The 20310-nt window shown below is 43.2% G+C and overlaps 1 protein-coding gene across 1 annotated transcript in view; it reads left to right on the top strand.

Moving 5' to 3' along the window:
- Positions 1-402: 402 nt before the first annotated feature.
- SPINT1 (serine peptidase inhibitor, Kunitz type 1) overlaps positions 403-20310 on the top strand; it is a 42104-nt gene continuing 22196 nt past the window's right edge. The window contains exon 1 of the mRNA XM_053285539.1: positions 403-1542. Within this exon, the coding sequence (XP_053141514.1) occupies positions 1122-1542 (421 nt within the window). The 5' untranslated portion in view covers positions 403-1121. The remainder of the gene's footprint in view (positions 1543-20310) is intronic.

The following is a 20310-nucleotide window of genomic DNA, read 5'->3' on the forward strand; positions in this document are numbered from 1 at the left end:
TACACAGAGTTCTGCTGGATCATATAGAAGGTCCACTGAACCCAGGATCCTGCTTCCACAGGGGATAGCCAGATGCCTCTGGGAAGTCCACAAGCAGGACATGATGTCAGTAGCCTCTCCCACTGTAGCTCTGCAATTTCGTTTCTGAACCTGGATATTCTGTAGAGTCATCATGACTAATAGCCATCAATGGGCATATCCCCCACTAATAAACCAATTTTTAAAAAATCTACACATTATTTCCAGGAAAGGGAGGAAAGAGCAAGACGGGGCTAAGGTGTCAACGCTTTATTATTTTCTCTTCCCTTCCCAGCCTGAAAAGGTTTTCAAAGTTCAAACATTTTCAGACTGGGGCTTTCTCTCTCCCTTTATAGGAAAGCCTCTTTCAGCCCGAGCCATCCCTTTTTCTCTCGCCTAGTCAAAGTAAATAGGCGCAGGCAGGGCTGTGTCAAAGAGCCGGATTTCACTTCCTGCCACCTGGAGTCTTCTCTTTTCTTCCTGGACGCGAATGAAGGGCGCACCTGAAGTTCAGCAGGCTGCAAAGGCGGAGTTAAAGGCAGATCCGTTTCAGCGGAAGGGCAACACCTTGACGACTACAGAGTGGCCTGTGAGTCAGTTTCACCTGAAACTCTACAGGTAGTGAAGAGAGGAAAAAAAGAAAAGAAGCGTCGGTCTTTCGGAAGGGAAGCAACAGCAGGGCTCCTGGGGAGAAAGAAGCCACGCGGAACCCGAAGGAACCGTGCGGGGAATCTCCGGTGCGCAGCACCTCTTTCTCCTTGCCTCTCCCAGGAAGCCAGAGGCGGACGCTGCGTGAAACAAGGAAGCGTCCCGTGTAGCCACCTGGAACTGGCTTTGGGAACAGGCGAGTCAAATCTGAGGGATTTGGAAAGGGTTTATTAGGGTCACTTAGGCGTTTGCCAGAAAAGCGTTCGAGTTAAAGGGAACACAGCAGGCGAAACCCTTTGAAGGAAGCCGTTCTTGAACCAACGACCTTTCCCAGCGCCTTCGATATTCTTTAGTTTATTTGTGCATCTCTCCTTTCGCGTTCTTGAACTTTAGAACAAACGGCAACAACTGGGGAGATCTTTCGCTTGGAGCAAGAGGGCTGGGCGTGTGCCAAGATGGCCAGAAGCAGACACCACCTCCAAGTCGGCCTCCTGATGCCCCTCGTCTTGGCTGTGCTGGTTCTTGGACAAGAAGCGGGGCCAGAGGAGCCCTCTTTCGGAGAGGCCTGCCTGTCCCACTTCACGAGGGGTTTGCCGGAGTTTGTCCTGGACCCAGACGCCTCGGTGCAAAACGGAGCCACCTTCCTGGGCTCCCCGCCTCTGGAAAGGGGCAAGGACTGCGTGAGAGCGTGCTGCAAGAATCCCCACTGCAACCTGGCCTTAGTGGAGCAGGCCCCAGGAGAAGGCGAAGACAGCATCCAGAGCTGCTTTCTCCTCGACTGCCTCTATGACCAGAGATTCGTCTGCAAGTTTGCCCGGAAGGACGGCTTTCTTAACTACGTCAAGAAGGATGTGTACGATGCCTACAGCCGACATGGTAAGGGGACGCCGGTAGTAGGCCAGGAACTGGCTGACAGGGAGACTAGGCCTAGGCCCTAAGGCCTGGCCTGCCAATCCTCCAGGCTTGGTCTGGAGCAGCAGGGGTGGCTGGCCACCCTGAGGCTCTCCAGTCAGGGGTGTAGCTAGGGTAGAGGGAGCCCATGTTCACCCCACTCCCTCCTCGTGGTGAGGGAGATAGTGGGGGTGGGAGGGAGGGAGGGGGGAGTTGTGGGGGGTCCTCAGTAGCTGGGGGTCTGCACTTATGGCTGGGGATGATGGGAGCTGTAGTGCAACAACAGCTGGAGAGTATTACCCCTGCTTTGGGGGTCTCAAGGTGTTGATCGAAAGCAATCTTGGAGATGTTAATAGCCTGATCGTGTGAAAAGTTTTTAATTGGGGGGGGGCTCCAGGAATACATCCAGTCAGAGTTGGCATCTTTAATTTAGAGATGCCAACAGTGATGAGTGGAGAGAGAAGGCAAACATCCTGCTTTCACAGTACTAAAGCTGGGTAGGTTCAGCCGGGAGGGGGGTGTTGTCACCCAGTGAAGCTGATTGGCAGTATGCTTAGGGCTGTTTACATTTATATCCCGCTTAGGGCTGACAAAATACATACTTAGGAGAAGCTGGGATAACCTGGTTGTTGTCAAGCTATCGGACAAACTAATGGGAGCCAGCATAGCGTAGTGGTTAGAGTGTTGGACTAGGACCAGGAAGACCGAGTTCAAATCCCCATTCAAACATGAAACTCACTGGGTGTCTCTGGGCCAGTCATGTATCTCTCAGCCTAACCTACCTCACAGGGTTGTTGTGATGATAAGAATAACCATGTACACTGCTCTGAGCTTCTCGGAGGAAGAGTGGGATATAAATGTAAACAATAATAAAAAATAAATAATGGAGAACAGATTTATCAATAGTTATTGATTTCAATAGCTAAAGAGAACCACTGTGTACACTAGTGGTTCCCAGCCTCGGGTGCCCAGATGTTTTTGCTGGACAACAGCATTTGTGGCTGGGGGTGATGAGAGTTGTAGTCCAACATCTGGGGACCCAAGGTTGGGAACTCTGGTGTATAGTTCATCACTGAGAAGCAGGTGCTGGGGACAGATGGGGAATACGAATATGAGGAGCATTTATATACCTCTTTTCAACAAAAGTTCCTATATGTTTACATAGAGATAGATAGATAAATAAAAAGGGCTCCCTGTCCCCAAAGGACTCACAATCTAAAAAATAAACCTAAGATAGACACCAGCAACAGTCACTGAGGGATGCTGTGCAGGGATTGGATAAGGCCAGTTGCTCTTTCCCTGCTAAATAAAGAGAAACACCACTTTTAAAACATGCCTCTTTGCTTAGTTAGCAGTGGGGCTGTATCCTTTGTATCTTGATCATGAGCACTCAGAGGCAGCTGTCTGGCTATTGTTAGAAAAAATGGTGGAATACATAGACTTTGACTAAAGTCGCAAGACAAAATGAGAGAGGTTCAAATATTACTAAAGCCCTATTTACACATTATGTTCAACGCACATACAATCTATGTACAGTTATTTCATGTTAATTAAATACAGGTACAGTAGTACACTTCCTGTTTATACTTTTAGTGTAAATGCAAGTCATTAACAAAAACATGTATATGTGTGCAAACATCTATGCCTGTACAACATCCTGTCTTAATGTGGCTATTTTATATTATATAAAATACAGGAGTAGCTATAACCCTGGGTTGTGAAGCTGAATTCTTATGTGTGCTTGCTTTGGAGTCAATCCCATTTAAGTTGGTGGGGTTTACTTTGGAGTAATGATTCTTAGGATCATGCTGTACAGCAGTGATTTTTCAATGAGAAATGCTTCCTTCTGCATATGTGGGATCCTGGTCAGTTCCTTTAAAATCCCTGTATACTTTTGCGAATCAGAGTGAGTGAAGAAGTTGGAGCCTGCAGTCCATTTTTGTCTCAGTAAATGGTGGCCTTGTTGCTATGCAACATTCAACATATTGCCTATCTGAAGATCCTATGAAAGCTATAAAACAGCTTCTGCCTGAGCCAGGATGAGGAGTGGCTGGCTGTCGCACTCTTCATCACTAGTTAATCATTCTCTGGACTCTCCCTGGGAGAGAGCAATATTGCAAGAATGTCCCCAGTTTGCTTTAAGTATGAAACTAGTCACCTCCTTCCATGTTACTACTTTTATCTGTGTGCATATGTGCAGATCCATCCACATGTCACATGAAGTGAACATGGCATGGAAGAGTAGATCTGTGAATGAGATGATCATATGAGAAATAACACTAAAGCTGCAATTCATGCTCGGCTACCTGGAATAAGCCTATTAAACGTAGTGGGACTTCTGAGGAAACATGCATAGAATTGTTCTACAAAGGTTCTTCCATACAACTTGGTCTCTAGCACAACATACATGCTGCTGTTGCTCATTTGTTGTGCATTGTCTAGGCATCTGCCCTGGAGTTCTTCTACTGCATTTTTCAAGCACTAAATGGACTATATTTTGTATCTGGGCAGAGGTGATTCTTCCCTCACCGCAAACAGTGTTGAGATTGCCTATTGGATATAGTCTGTGATTTTAGTTAGGGTCAGGTGACATAACTAACCCCTTATTTTTCTGTATGTATCTAGTGGCTGTATACTCCATGTTTTTTTCCTTAAATGAAGAGCAGCCTGGCCATCCCTTGCCTGACGAGCGATTCCCCTGCAACTGGGCCAGTCATGTATCTCTCAGCCTAACACACCTCACAGGGTTGTTGTGAGGATAAAATAACCATATATACCACTCTGAGCTCCTCAGAGGAAGAGTGGGATATAAATTTAAAAACATATAAACTAAAACTGTACTCCACAAATTCATCCATTAGATGGGATCTTGTGCCACTTGCCCTGGATTAGGGTTGGAGCATCATGTTAAAGATAAAATGTGATTCGCCACGTAGCCATGTGAAAAGACCATGGCTATGTGGATACTAACCTGAGCTCCTCAGAGGGAGGGCAGCATATATATGTGATGGGAAATTAAAGGTAAAGTGTGCCATCTCCCGCACAGTATGAGAGGATGCCTTTCAGCACCTTCCTATATTGCTGCTGCCCGATATAGGTGTTTCCATAGTCTGGGAAACATACCAGCAGGGATTCGAACCGGCAATCTCTGGCTTGCTAGTCAAATCATTTCCACTAAGGTGTCATCCAACATGGCTCTGGTAACAAGGCACCATATGGATTGGCCAAATGACATGGTTCTTTCTTCCAGATGTTGCTGGAGATACAGAGGTGTGATATTGGGTCATTGGAAAGTGCTCTGATAACATATATTTGGACCTGATCTGTGTGATCAGCAATGGCATGCTGAAGGGTCAATGAGATCTAATTTAACCCATCATCATTCTTCTGATTTCCTTTAGCTGAAATGTGTTTGACTCTGTCCGGAGTGTGGTGGGAGAGAAGTTATTTCTTCAGATCTCGTGCTCTCTCTCTCTCTCTCTAAAATAGCCTTGATATTTAAACTACTCCTTATGCATAATTTTAAGTCATTGCACTTTTAATCCTGGGTTTTAAAGCACAGTTTTATGCACTCATTGCATGGAAACATCTGCCTCAACCTATTTCCCTTTAAACTTGTATTCTAACTCTGTCAGCCTCTAGCTCCCTCCCTGTGCTCTTTGCCTGGCAACATAAGTATTTCAAAGTATTTAAAGAAATGTAAATGTAGGGTGAGAAAAACCACAGGGCTGACATCTGAGCCATCCTGGAATGCATGATCTCCTGTTGAACCAGGAAGGTTGGAGTGGAGGAGGAGAAAAACATCCTGGGAAGTTCTTTATGGATTGCCATGGCTGCCTAGAAGGCATTTAGTGCGTTTCCAGGCTGTGAGGCCATGCTAATGATTGTAAGAAGATCTGAAAGATTGCATCTTCCTCCTTTTCATTCCACACCCCCCAAGTTTTGTCAGCAATACTTCCACTAAAGAAACCTCCCCCATTTCTATCCTTAACAAAACACAAAACTCTTGAGGTTGTTTACTGTTATAATGGCTGAGTCCATACTTTCCCCCTACTCCAAGGTAATTACTGTATATCTATGTCTACTTTGGCCTTTCAGTGTTGTCAGCATGCAATAATTATCTCCAATGTAAATCATTTTCCCCTTCCTGCACTTTGTGCTGGGAATGGTGAGTTCGTTGGCATAAATGGCTCCATAAGGTGATGGATCAATTTGGAGGTGATCATCCTAGGCCCTGCTCTGAATGTCTACTTAGTTGTGGAATACTCTCCTTTAGTGCCTATTCTTTTTTTCTTTTCTTTTTTGCACCACATTAAACACTTTATTTAGATGTGCTTTTGGATATAAGTAACATGATAATTTCTCTCTCTTTCTGATCTACAATTCTTGTGTTCACTTGTGCTATAGTTTGAGTTGGATTTTTATTTATTTTTACATTTATATACAACTTTTCCTCCAAGGATCCCAGAGCAGTGTACATGCTTTTTTACATTTATCTTCACAACAACCCTGTGAGGTAGCTTAGGCTGAGAGAGAAGCAGCTGGCCTAGAGCCACACAGTGAGTTTCATGACTGAATGGACATTTGAACTTGAGTCTCCCCAGTCCTAGTTCAGCACTAACCACTACACTACACTCATTGCCTTGGAGATTAAGTTGTAGGAAGATGGCATCAAAATACTTTAAGTAAAATAAGAGAAGAAAGGGGATGGCAATGGGATCAGAGCCAGAAAATAAATGAATAGCTATTGGCATATGAACTAGGTTGGGAAGTGGAAATTCTCCATTCTATGGAGAATGCAGGGCTTGTCTGAGCATGACAGGCGGGTCGGGTGCATCATTTCCACTGAATGGCAGGAATGAGTGAGGTTCTATAGGTATGTTCCTAAGAGAACTGATTAGCAAAGCTCCTGTGCAGAGAGTTGACCTCACCTCCCTGGCTGATAGCTTGACATTTACCTCATTTTCTCTCTCTGACCTTCCTGGGACCTCTGCAGTTGTTCTCACTACAGTTTGACTGTGCTGTAGGCCCTGGAGGAGACAAAGTTAAATATTTACCTTTGGTCTGTTCATATCATTAAAACTGGGCTTGGCAGACAAGGTGGTATGGTTGTCTTAGGCAGTGCAATACAACACAGCTATTCAGCCCAAAGAACACACAACCCAGGAACAACAGATCCTGAGAACTTGTACATGGATTGTATTAGCTGTCCAGTTTTCAGGGACGGTGGGTGGGAGGACATTAGAAACATGTGCCCTAGACAAGATTTGTTTCTCAGTGCTGTTGTGGCTGAAAAGGTATGCAGGAGAAGCTCCTGTGCTGAGACCCAAAGCATATTTAATGAATTCAAAGGAAAATGCTGTTTCCCCACTATGGGATCCCTCATGGGATATGAAATGGAGGGGAGAGAGGTACAATTAAAGCAACTGAAAGGAAGTAGCTGAAAAGGAAAAGACAGGAAGTGGACTAAAGAAGCTACCAGTGCCAGACTGGTGAAGGTGACGGAATACTGTTTGTTACAAAGTAGCAAGCTCAGGCACTTGATTATCCTGGCTCTTAAGCTGAATGTCCTGACTTAAAGATTTTATAAGTAATTTATATAGTGCTGCCACTAACCCAAATGTATAGAATACTAGATATTGGAAAATACAGGGTATGATTGAAAATGTGGTGATATGCAAGGCTATGACCAGTCTTCTATCTCTAGGGACTTGGAGCATAGGGAAAATAATCTTAAGGAGGTTTTCTCTCCCCCACCCCCATCCCAAGAGGCAACAACCAGTCCTTGCTCATGGACTAACAGGCAGCCTGCTTGTCACTGAGGTGGGTGCTATCCTGTGTCTGGGATGCCCATTTCAATGCAAATGTGGGCTAGCATGCATGTAGAAAACTAGGCTTTCAGGGAGAGAGGTTCTAGCCAAGTATTCTTCTAGATACCTTGCTTTCTGTATGTAGGAATTAACTTGTATGGGGAAACAGTCAGCCTTGAGAACCCTGCTTGAAGTCTGACATGGCCCAGTCCGGACACAAGTTTACCATTTTGGTGAGAACTGGGCTGAAGATGGAGATTGATGGCTGATTGGATCTCACAGTTAAGAGATGCACTAGGCTGCTTGTACTGTCTCTTTGTGCTTCTCCTTTTGCAAGGAGGCTGTGGCTGGCTTTTTTCTTTTTTCTGTTTGGTTCTTTATTCTATGTAAGTGTCCAGTGGGCCAGCAGTGTACCTCCCTGCCACCACCTTCCCTCGTCGGACTGGAAGTGACAGGAAGTACCCAGCACTCAAACTGATGGGCACTGGTACTTCCTGTCACTCCTGGTCCGATAAGGGAAGGCGCTGCCAGACCCTTTTATAGTGCAGCGCCGGCGGTGGGGGGGAAACGCAGCAGGAGGGATAAGAGCACCCCCCTGCCTTGTAGAAGACATGTAGAAACAGAAAGGGAGGCAATAAAGAAGTAGGTGGCTCTGCTGTTTTCATGGCAGGTAAATGGACCACTGGACTGATCTGGCGGAAGGCAACCGTAGATAGATAGTTTGGGGTTAAAGAGTTCCTACAGTTTAGCAAGTGCTGTTCTCTGCAGTATGTCTTTTGTAGTACATATGATAGAACATGTGCACCTGACTCTTGAGCCTGATTCTTGGATGCATGATAAATCTGTAATGTGTACAGTGGCCTCAAGAGCAGTAAGGCCAAAAGAATTGCAGGAATGGGAAAGTGGGTTTGGGAATGGGAAGCTAAACAAGGATGTCCTTATGTATGGAAAAGGCAGGTTCTCTAGAAGGTACTTGTGCTTCTAGTAGGGATGTGCACGGAACCGATGGGAGCCGGTTCGAAGGCAGGGGGGTGCTCTTATCCCTCCTGCTGCATTTTCACCCACCGGTGCTGCACTATAAAAGGGTTTGGCAGCGAGGCAGCAACCTTCCCTCATTGGACCAGAAGTGACGGGAAGTACCCAGTGCCCTTCAGTGTGAGTGCTGGGTACTTCCTGTCACTTCCAGTCCAACAAGGGAATGTGGTGGCAGGGAGGTACACTGCTGACCCACTGGACACTTATACAATGCAGCGCTGGTGGGGGAAATGCGGCAGGAGGGGTAAGAGCACCCTCCCCCGCCCTTAAGGGTCTCTCATAGTTAACGTCAGAGCCCTGATAATGACCCGGTGTGTGGTTTGGGGCATGTCATTTTCTTTTTCTTCTCCAGCCTTAGTTTCCCATCTGTAAAATGGGGACACTCATGATGACTCCCAAGGCTGGTGTTAAGCATACTATAGAGATAATTGCTAATGACTGGAGTGATGTAGCCCAGGGTACAAATATGTCATTCTGGGAAGTGGACAAACCTGATACGCTTGAGCTAATAAAAACACCAAACTTGTGAGTTTGGTGTAACGTTATCTGTAATTGAACAATTCATCATGTCTGAACAGGGATAGGCACGGTAGCCCATTGGGACAATTTACTTCCTTTTCCTCAACCAAATGCCCCAACTGGAATGTCTAGTGTGACTTTAGCAGAGTGTTGATCATGTCATGCAGCACTGCAACATTTCAATATCCAATGTATTTATTAGTGATTGCTATTGACCATACACAAAACCCAGACTGCCAAATAAGATTATCCAAGAATCCTGATCCTGCCATCGATCAGTTCCAGGCATGAAGTCTCCAGTCTGTGCATGGGATTCCTCTTCTTACAAAAGCTGCCTGTTTGGCTTCCTCTGCTGAAGTTTGTTTTTTGAGTGCATTCTATAAATCTACTTCCTTCACTGAAACTGAGCCAGCGTGGTGTAGTGAGCCAGCGTGGTGTAGTGGTTAGAGTGCTGGACTAGGACTGGGGAGACCCGAGTTCAAATCCCCATTCAGCCTTGAAACTAGCTGGGTGACTCTGGGCCAGTCACTTCTCTCTCAGCCTAACCTACTTCACAGGGTTGTTGTGAAAGAGAAACTCAAGTATATAGTACACCACTCTGGGCTCCTTGGAGGAAGAGCGGGATATAAATGTAAAATAATAATAATAAAATAATAATAATAATAAATGCCGCTTCTTCCCACATCATGTGCAAGCTAAAGATCCATGTTTCTTCTGTTTAAGTGCACATGGAACTGTATATTGGGATAAAAGTGGAATATGGATATAGTTGTATAATAAAGTAGATATAACTATAAAAGTAGAAAAATAGGTACCCATATCTACTACCAAAGAAAAATTTACTTTTGCTCAGTAAGAAAGCCATGGAACAGAAAGAATATAATTTGTATACTTTGTTGCTATTAATTAATCCCTGCTAACTGGGCAAAGAGGCACCTTTTAACGTGGTGATTCTCTTTATTTAGCAGGGGGAGAGTAACTGGCCCTATCCACCCCCAGCACAGTACCTCCAGGGACTGTTGCTGGTGTCTTTCATGTTTCTTTTTAGATTGTGAGCCCTTTGGGGACAGCGATCCATTTTATTTATTTATTTATTTCACTATGTAAACTGCTTTGGAAACTTTTGTTGAAAAGCGGTATATAAATATTTGTTGTTGTTGAATGCACCCTTGAATCTTTAGTGATGGCATTTTTAGTTGGGAAGCATTAACTTGTTATGTTTCTTTCACCGTAAGATAGGAAGTCTCATGTCTGAGTTACATTGAGGGCAGGCCCCTGAGGATTTTGCTTGCAACCATATACTACTGTTTTAAATAACTACTTCATACACTTATTCTAGGTCTAGACAAACCGGTTCAGTGTGTGTAGAACAATAACCTTCTTGAACTTTTGCCTGTAAGGGCAACGCCTAATATTGTGAAATCCTTGGAAGCACAGTTCACTTCCAGTTTCCAGTTAATGCCATAGGAAGAATTAGTGCCCCAGACTGGCACAACTTCAAAAGCAACTACTGATGACTTTGAGGATGTGGTCCTAAACACCTTAACTCGAAATAACTTTCTGCTGGAATCAATGGGAATCACTCCCAAGTACACATTCTGGCACTGGTGTACTGAGTGCTTTACGTTTTTGGTTACTTAATCCTTATAACAACATTCTGAGGAAGGTTCTTACTATCCCACTTGTATAGAGGACTTGCAACACAATCCTTTGCTTTGTTACTCAGAAATAAGTCTCGCCAATTTTAGTGGGGCTTATTCACTAGTAAATGTGCAAAGAACTGTAGCCTTAAGCTGATAGTGAGAGACTCCTGGTCCTTGGGGAATGAATGGCTTTGAACTGGGCTTCCCAGGTCCAAATCCAGAACTCTGGTACTCTCTTGCCCACTCTTCATTTGAATCCCTGAAAATGTGAATTCTTTTTTTTTTCTTTTTACTGCTTGAGATTCAAAACTTCTCTAAGCTTACTGCAGAGATGGTATCAAGAGCTTTGAATTTCAGAATAAATATAGCCAGCTTTGATCCTGAAAGCAGGGCTGCTTCTCCCCTCACCCTTGCAAAAAGGGGTATGCTGCTGGCAACAGATCTTGCATATTTTCTGGATCTCTCAAAACCAGAATGTTAATCTGTGTTTGTCTTTCCTCTCTCTGCATTCTTGCCCAAATGACTGTAGATAGCTGAGCTGGAACCCCAGGTAATTACCACCCTTTCAAGAATAGGAAAAGGCTCAAGACAGAAATTCCTCAGTTGTCTCCTCAGTCATTAGTTTTTGTCTCTGCTCTTAACTTCTGCTCAGGATTGCTGCTTTAGCAATTGGCATGTGATTAAGAGCTTGCAGGCAAGATGCAAGAGGAGATAAGAGCTTTTCTTCTGAATTGGTCTTGGATACACATACCTGCATACCTACCTGCACTGCTCCGCAGTCTCCTCAGCAGTGGAGGCGCCACCATTTTGTGCTACTTGCTGGTACTTTGGCCCATGAAAAGATACCCTAAAGTACATTGTAGGGCATTGTAGTCTCTCTTTCCTTCTGATTTGTTTGCCCTGGGTAGGGTCAAGTGGGTTGTCAAATTTGTTTGTTGGGTCCTGGGGCAGCTTGACAAGTTTTAATTTTGATTTAGCAAGGCTCAGTGTAACACAGAGACTCTGCTGTTGCTTTATTGGAGATGTTCTGATGCCTTCCCCAGTATTTTTGCAGGACAGTTAAAATTCACTTACTGCAATGACATAAGATTCAGATACTGATTTGTTTCATAACAGTTAAAACCCTTCAACATTATGTGGCCTCTGGCTTTGGTAGATTTACAGAGGAAACTGCAGTATTTCCCCCTGAAAACCAAATTCATAAAGCACAAGCTAAATCCTGAAGATATTATTTTTCTGGCCAAACTAGATGTTAAACTTAGCCAAATAGTAGCTGGGTCAGTACTAGGGTGGAGGTGTAGCAGGGGCTTTAAGCCTATTCTTGGTTACAGTCCCAGCTCAGGTTGCAAGTTCTGGCTGAAACTATTCCTGGAGACTCCACCCACCTCCAGTATTTCCCCCCAATATTTTTTTCATGTTATCAAGCCATGAAAAATGGCTATCAAGCCATTAACATCTCCAGGATTGCTTTTAGTTGTCATTTGAAGACTGACACCAGCTGATATACAGCACAATGGTATGTCAGCCTAGTAATGCTGCATGCACACAAGCTGAACATATTGTACAAATGTTACACAAAAGTAAGTCCATTTTCAGTGAGCTTGCTAACATGTAACACTATTTGCCCAATTTTTGCATTTGCATAACTTGCATGCATGCAATGTTCCTAGGCTGATGTACCATTGTACAGTATGTCAGCCAGTCCTGGAGGGAGGCCGCCCTAGGTTGAGCTCAAATTGGGTCACCACAAAACTGCCTTTTGCCTGATTGTGGGGGGGACCTCTAATTGGTGCCAACAAGGTGTTGCCTCAGTGAAACAGTGCAAAAGAAATAATAATTAAACCGTTCCATGAGTTCAGGTACATGTTATACAAATGCTGGGTTGGAGAGTGCAATGAGTAGATAAAGGTAATTCACTATCTTCGCTTGCCAAGGGGAGTAAGCACAGAACTGGGGATTATGGCAGTCTGGGTTTGTATAGACTTTGGTGCGGGTGTAGGTCCCTGTTCAAAAGAGAAAACTATCTGCTATGTGGAATGGAGTTGTAGCTTGTTGGTAGATCGCATACTCGTATAGAAGACCTTAGGTTCAGTCGTTGCCATATCCAGTTAAGGAATCTTGGGTCACAGAGCAGGTCAGTCGGTTTAAGGCAGCTTTTAATGTCCTCATTTTCTAAAAAGACTTTCTGATATATATCTAGGTTATAAGCCTTTCATAGTTTAACTGTCATGGATTTACCCCTCTCTCTCTCAATGGACCCCTGAGAGTTCTGGGATCAGGCTATGGCTTTTAAACAGAATTAATTCTCAACACCTTTGCACAACTAGAACAACAGTACGTTTTAGACATTAGTTGGTTCCGATAATTATACAGACCTCTACCCCACTCCTGCTGGACTAACACAGCAGGCAAGATGTTTATTTTCCGTTGTGTTAATTTCTGTTTTGCAAATGAATGCTCCTTCTAAAGTAAAAGTCCAAGTTCTTTTGTAATGCTCCTCCTGTCCACAAAGGTGAAGGAGTAGACTTGGTGTGCTCAAGTGCCATCAGTGTGAATTTATTTCTGTAAAGGTTGACCAGATGTGGAGCTGAATGTGTTTTCAAAGATGAGATTTATGGCTATGCGTTCTGGTTTATGTTCTTCCTAGCATAACTTGAGCAGAGTCCATTGCCTGGACTCATGGGTAAACTATATTTAGTCAGTCAGGAGTGTCTGCCTCTGAAAGGCAGGACTCTCAGGGTTACCAGTCTATAGCTGTACTGTGACAATCTTCAAAATCTTTGAAAATAGACAGTTTTAACTGCTTGGTCAGATTAGCCATTTGGTCTGACCATATTGGGCTTCCCTTTCCAGGTGGGTGAGTGAAGGCAAGCAGCAGTAGAAAACTTGTTATGACATCTTTTGCTGTTACTTGCCTTGACTGCTATGTATCTTGATGACCACAAATACATTTCTGGCATGAGAATAAAACACTATTGTGAATTTGTCAGAAGGCTGGTATATGCATTGGGGATAATGAACCTAAGCCCTCCAGCCGCTGTTGGGCTATAACTCCCATCATCCAACAGCTGGAGGGACTCAGATTGGCCACCCACAATAGATGAATGAAATTCTATATTAGCTGTTAGAGCTTCCAAACAGTCATCTGGGGCAGCCTTGCAGAAACAGTGTTACAGCAGTATAGACTCAGGGTTTTAGACTGGTTTTCAGCTTGGTCTGGAGATGCAGCAATGGTGGTGACAGAGATGGCTCCACCAAGATAACTTCTAGAGATGTAGGTGTTTTGAAAAAAAAACTAAGTGAAAATTTTTCCCCCTCCTTTGTATAAAATTTGATAACTTTTTTCCTTGCAAAATTACAAACTTTCCTGATGCCCTAAACAGATTTTGATCTGATTTGGCACATTGTTTGATCTGTTTATACAGGGGGTGGGTGGGAACATACCTCCACCATATTGATTTCCCCTCACTGTGTATCATAAGTTTTTCAAGTAACAAAGTAGAAATTCTAGAAATGGAAAATTTTCCTCAAAAATAAAATTTATTATTATTATTTATTCAATTTCTATACCACCCTTCCAAAAAATGGCTCAGGGCACTTTACAAAGAGAAATAATAATAATAATAAAAAGATGGCTCCCTGTCCCCAAAGGGCTCACACTCTAAAAAGAAACATAAGATAGACACCAGCAACAGTCACTGGAGGTACTGTGCTGGGGGTGGATAGGGCCAGTTACTCTCCCTCTGCTAAATAAAGAGAAACACCATGTTAAAAGGTGCCTCTTTGCCAAGTTATCAGGGGTTATCTAGGGAAAAGAGCTAGAAAAATTTCCACTGCACATCTCCAATAACTTCCTACCTCTACTGGATATAGACAAATGCCTTGGAAGATTTCTCATTTCTAGGAGACAGTAACCTGGACGTACATGTATTCCTATGCTTTTTCTGGTTTTATTATGAAGATTATTATGGAAAGTATGTTTGTACTTGTTTTGCAGTGAAATAGTCCTCTGGGTATATAAACTTATTCTGGGAAGTTATTGGGGGTGGATTTTAATACGAGATGCCTACAAACAAAAACAAATGCTTCCCATGTTAAATCTAGTAGCAACCAGTGTAAGTGCAGCCTCCAAGCTCAATGTGATGTTGTCTAGGTTAGTATTGAAAGTTGGCTCAGGCCCAGTAACTACAGGAAGCTAATAGAATAATTTTACTACTTGTAGCACTTCCTGTAATTAGGGTTGAGAAAATGACCCTTAGAGGTTGAGGTTACCTACTGAATACCCTTAAAGAATGGTTCCACACTTTATTTCACCAGTTGTATTTGCTGCTGGTAGGTAGTGTTGCCTTTGGATCTCATGTGATGAACAGTAGGCACACTCCCATAAATACCAGTGTACACTTATTTGTACACAAAAATATACATGTAAACTTATATTTAGCAGTGGGAGAGCAACTGGCTCTCTCCAACCCCAGCACAGCATCCCTGCCATGGCTGTTGTTGGTGTCTATCTTATGTTTCTTTTTAGACTGTGAGCACTTTAGGGCAGGTAACCGCCTTTATTTATTTTCTACGTAAACCACTTTGGAAACTTTTGTTGAAAAGCAGTATATAAGTAGTAGTAGTTATCTGGGAACCCTGATTGGGCTGCTGATTGGGCACCTTTGAATGGGAACATGCGTTCATTTGCTGCTGCATGTAATGCTGGAACATTATTGTTGCCTAACGTGAAGCTGCTCAAACTGTACCAAATGAGCTAGTGTAATATTGACGTCCAGGGCTGACATCAAGACTAATGCTGCTCTGGTATTATGTGAGGAGGAACGTTTTCACACACACACACACACACACACACACACACACACACACACACACACACTAATACAGTGCAGCATTTGACTGACATCCAGGCTGTCTCTTTAGAGGTTATTCTTAAAAGTCCAGATTTTTTTCCACTGGGTCTAACTGTTTCTTCCCAACCCAAGAGAGTTCTCTGCTCGGCTGTAGCCTGCTTGTGGCTGAGAGAGCAGCTGGCAAGCCACAATTCCATTCCGACTAGGCGGCGGCTGCAGTGGGAAACCTGTCCATTCCCATGTTGTCCTCCTTCTCCAGCTTTGGACTGAGTGGGCTGTCAGCAGGTCACATGATGCTCCCTGCTGCTGTGGAACCTCCTTTCTGGCTTCCTCATTAGAGGATGCTACCCAGGAAACTGTAAGTTTTGTGGAGTACAAAATGTACTGTGAGGTATTCCTTTCTTTTAAGCCATTCGCTTTGTTTAAAGGGGGGAAAAATCCACTGGCCCCAGTCCTGGACAAAACCCCATCTTGGACAAATTCCAGACAGGAATTTTTAAAAAGATGACCGCAGTAAGAAGGCACTTGGCCACCCCAAGCTTGGTATAAGACAGTAGTTTGGTTTAAACTACACATAATGTGGAAAGATCCATGACTTCTCCCCTGCCCTTTTGCTGACATACAGGAGGTACAAATTTGAGCACAACTCCAGTGGTTGAAAGGGCAGTATCAGACTTTTACCCATGCACAACTTCTGCAATCAAAACTGCTTTCTATCTGCAAGGAAAAATATAAGGGATTCCTATGGTGCGGGACTGGGAATACTGGAAGACTGATCACCCATCTCCTGGTGTTATGTGTAGTTTGAGCCTCTGTATGAGACCACATCATGTGTACAGATCTCTCCCTTTGTGACATGAGAACAGCCTGTTGCTATGGCAAAACTGATCTAATGAGCTTCAGGATGGTATAAACACAAATGCACCCAGGGAGTAATTTGTTGCTATGTTTGCTCCAAGTGTTGCACAGTCAGAGCCAATTTAATGACAACTGTGATGTACATCACAGATATGTCACGTCTGTGTTGTTACATCATATGTACCCATGGTGCATCTGTTCAACATCCCACACAATGATACCTTACAAATCTACCTCTCCCCATTTTTTACTTCCTCTGCTGCTTAATGCTGTTAGAACAGAAGTTCATCATAACTATTCAGTGCTATTTTCATTCGCACTGAATTCAAAAGAAACAAATTTTGGCTTTATCCTTTGCTTTAAAAATATAAAACAAAGCAGGATTGCAGTGCTTGCTGCGAAGAGTCTTTTGAATTGCGTGTGATTTGTGATGTAATCCAGAAAATGATAGAGAGTGAAATAAATACAACTTATTTATTTAATTGGCAATGTTGGTGAGGATGGCAACCCTTGCTAACTGGGCAAAGAGGCACCTTTCCTGTGGTGGTTTTCTTATATTTTGTAGGGGGAGACAGGGGTGTAGCTATAATTGAGCAGATGGGTTCAAAGAACCCGGGCCCACAGCTCCACCACTCCCTATTTTCTTATCTCTCTCACCCCAAGGGGCCATCAGGGAGAGGGGTGAACACAGGCCCCTTCTCCCCTAGCTATATCCCTTGGGGGGGAGAGCAACTGTCTATTCAGCCCAGCATAGCATCCCTCTTGTGACTATTGCTGATGTCTTTCTTGTACACAGGTGGACAAATGTGTTGGTACCCCTCCACGAAAAAAGAACCCACAATTGTCTCTGAAATAACTTGAAACTGACAAATGTAATTGGCACCCATCATTGTCTACTCCGCATTTAACAAAAATCAGACTTTGCTTTAGAGTTTTGATGCAACAGAATATTTCAAATAATAACACAAATGAAAATGGCATGACAAAAATGCTGGGACCCTTAACCTAATATTTTGTTGCACAACCTTTAGAGGCAATCACTGCAAACAAGCGATTCCTCTCAATTAGACTTCTACACCTATCGACAGGTAGTTTGGCCCACTCTTCCTGAGCAAATGGCTCCAGCTGTGTCAGGTTTGAAGGGTGCCTTCTCCAGACTGCATGTTTCAGTTCTTTCCATAGGATTCAAATCAAGGTTCATTCAGGGCTAACTGGGCTAACCTGGCTCATTCGATAGGATTCAAATCAGGGCTCATAGAAGGCCACTTCAGAATAGTCCAGTGTTTTGTCCTTAGCCATTCTTGGGTGCTTTTAGCTGTGTGTTTTGGGTCATTATCCTGTTGGAGGATCCATGACTTGCGACTGAGACAGAGCTTTCTGACACTGGGCAGTATGTTTTGCTCCAGAATGTCTTGATAGTCTTGAGATTTCATTGTTCCCTGCACAGACTCAAGGCACCCCGTGCCAGACACAGCAAAGCATCCCAAAAACATAATTGAGCCACCTTCATGTTTCACTGTCGGTATGGTGTTCTTTTCTTTGAAAGCTTCATTTTTCGTCTGTGGACATAGAGCTGATGTGACTTGCCAAAAAGCCCCAGTTTTGTCTCTTCTGTTCAAAGGACATTCTCCCAGAAGCATTGTGGCTTGTCAATATGCATTTTAGCAAACCCCAGTCTGGCTTTTTAATGACAAAACTGAAGCTTTGTCATTTTAAAAAAAATTCTTGTTCTCTTTGTGAAGTCAAACTCTCACTGTACACTGTACTTTTTACCTTGGAAAGCCCTAAATGGGTTGGGCCCTGGGTATCTTAAGGACCACTTTCTCCCAAGTGAGCCTACTTAACCATGAAGAAGGTCCTGCTCCATGTGCCACTTCCTACAAAAGCTCTATTATCATGCATGCAGTGCAGAACCTTCTTGATAGTTGCTCTGGAGTGGCCTGGAGAGAGTCGTACAGCCTCCTCTTAACCAGTACACCTCTTAAGCAGTTTTAAACTCTCCTGTTTATCACTTCCTGAAGACCTGGATATGGAGTGGTTGCTTTGTACTAGATTTCGCATTGGATCTCCTGTTGGCTGTGTGTGTGTTGAATTTGACTTTCCTTTCTATCTTCAATTCTGTCTAGTTGCTGTGGTTTATATTTAATTTTTACTGTTTGTTTATGATGTGAAACATTTGGGGGTCTTGGGACAAAGGCAGTCTAGAAATATAAAAATCAATAAACTTTCCTCAGCAACCATTTAACGTCAGGTTTATATAATCAGTAGAATCGAGCTATAGTATTTCTTTCAGACTGTATCACTGTGGCTACAGATAGGGCATTGAATGCTTCAGTGTTCCTTTGGAGAAACAGCTCCCTGCACTCAGCCTTGCGTTTTCCTTCACAAACTCTTTCTGTGCTCAGAGAGCCCCCCCCTTTTTTTAGTGGGGAACTGTACTAAAAAAACACTTCTGCATTTTTAAGTAGTATTAAGAGAAAATGTTGCCACTGACATCTGAATCATCTTCATTTAGATAGCAAGTCAGGAATGTAGGCTTGGCAGCCCCTTATAGAATGAAGATTTCTGTAGAGAGAACGCGCACACACACACACACACAAATATAAACCGCCCCAAACCTTTGTCTCTGGGTCATTTACAGCAACATAAAACACAATTTTAAAGGAATTAAAACCTTAAGACAATTGAAAACCACAAGTCTAGTGTTACGCTTTGGTGTTAAGCTTTGGTCTCTAGAGACTTGCAACTGTAGACAAATCTCCAGAAGATCTCAATAGGTGAAGGGTCTCATAGTGAAGTCATCATCCTAAATACCCTGGGCCTAAGCATTTAAATGCTGGAGATCTCAGTTTGACAGATGAGTTGTTACACTGCAGAACATTTATTGTGGTCAACTGACCAGGCATTTCTATAATGTCCTGTACAGTGTGAGGTCAACATGGGGAACTTCAGTGTTAATAAGCTGTTCAGGAAATGGAGAAACACTTCAAAACTTTGCTTTGTAAGATGTTTGGTACGTTCCTGAATGGACTTCTGAACCCAAACAACTGCACAAACAGCTTGTTTTACAATGGAAAGTCCCTGCAGATAAGCAAATCCAGTATTTGTACCTTCTGTAATGAAGTGTGGCCACTTAGTTATAACTAAAGACTGGAGAGCAGGTGGAAGAACTCTGTATTGTGCTTTTGCTAGATGTGGAAAGTGGCCAGTGTTGAATCCTAGCCCTTAGCAAAAACTGCAGAAAGACTTGGGCTTAGGGCCTATAGATATTCAAGATACACTGGCTTGTATTTGTAGTTAACAAATACAAATCCACAGAACATGAATGACTCTGCTATTAAGTAGTCCCATGGACATTTATTTTATGAGCATATTTATTTTGGTTTTTTATTCTTCTCAGCGTTTCTTTGTTTTGCTGCCATCATTGAATGTCTCTATATGACTGTACAGGATCGAAGTGTATAATGGTCTTCTATTGAGGTAATGCAGTGCTGAAGGCATGGGAGTACAGATGAAGTTACTCATAGATTATTTACTGATCAATAAAATAGAAGTTTATTAATTATGAGTTATGGCATTAGCTTGGTTCTCTTTGGAAGTAGGGTTGCTGGTTGGCTTGGTTACAAATCTGTTTTGAATGTTACAGAAGCTTTTCGTACACTTCAGGCATATAAAACTTTCATAAGAATCTTTGTTTTTTAAACTGTTTCTTTTCACAGGTGTCAGGGTCCCACCCTGATGCAACTCTCAATTCCAGGGAGGAGATTTGTGTTTATTGTTCTATGACAGTTCAGTCTCCAGGTTCTGGGAATTCATTCAGCTTTTACTTTCCCTCGCTGCCACCATATAAATTCTTCTGCTCTCAGTACTCAACACCTTTGGCTGCATAGCTTCGCGTGTGCAGGATTGGTGTATGTGTTCAGGATATAAAATGAAACATAACTTGAAGTATAAAATGAAAAACGAGAATAAGTTTATTATTTACAGATTAGTAACTTTAAGCCCGTTAAATTAACGGGCACTAGTAGACCGCTA

Source organism: Hemicordylus capensis, chromosome 1 (assembly GCF_027244095.1).
Source record: "Hemicordylus capensis ecotype Gifberg chromosome 1, rHemCap1.1.pri, whole genome shotgun sequence".
NCBI classification, from domain to species: domain Eukaryota; kingdom Metazoa; phylum Chordata; class Lepidosauria; order Squamata; family Cordylidae; genus Hemicordylus; species Hemicordylus capensis.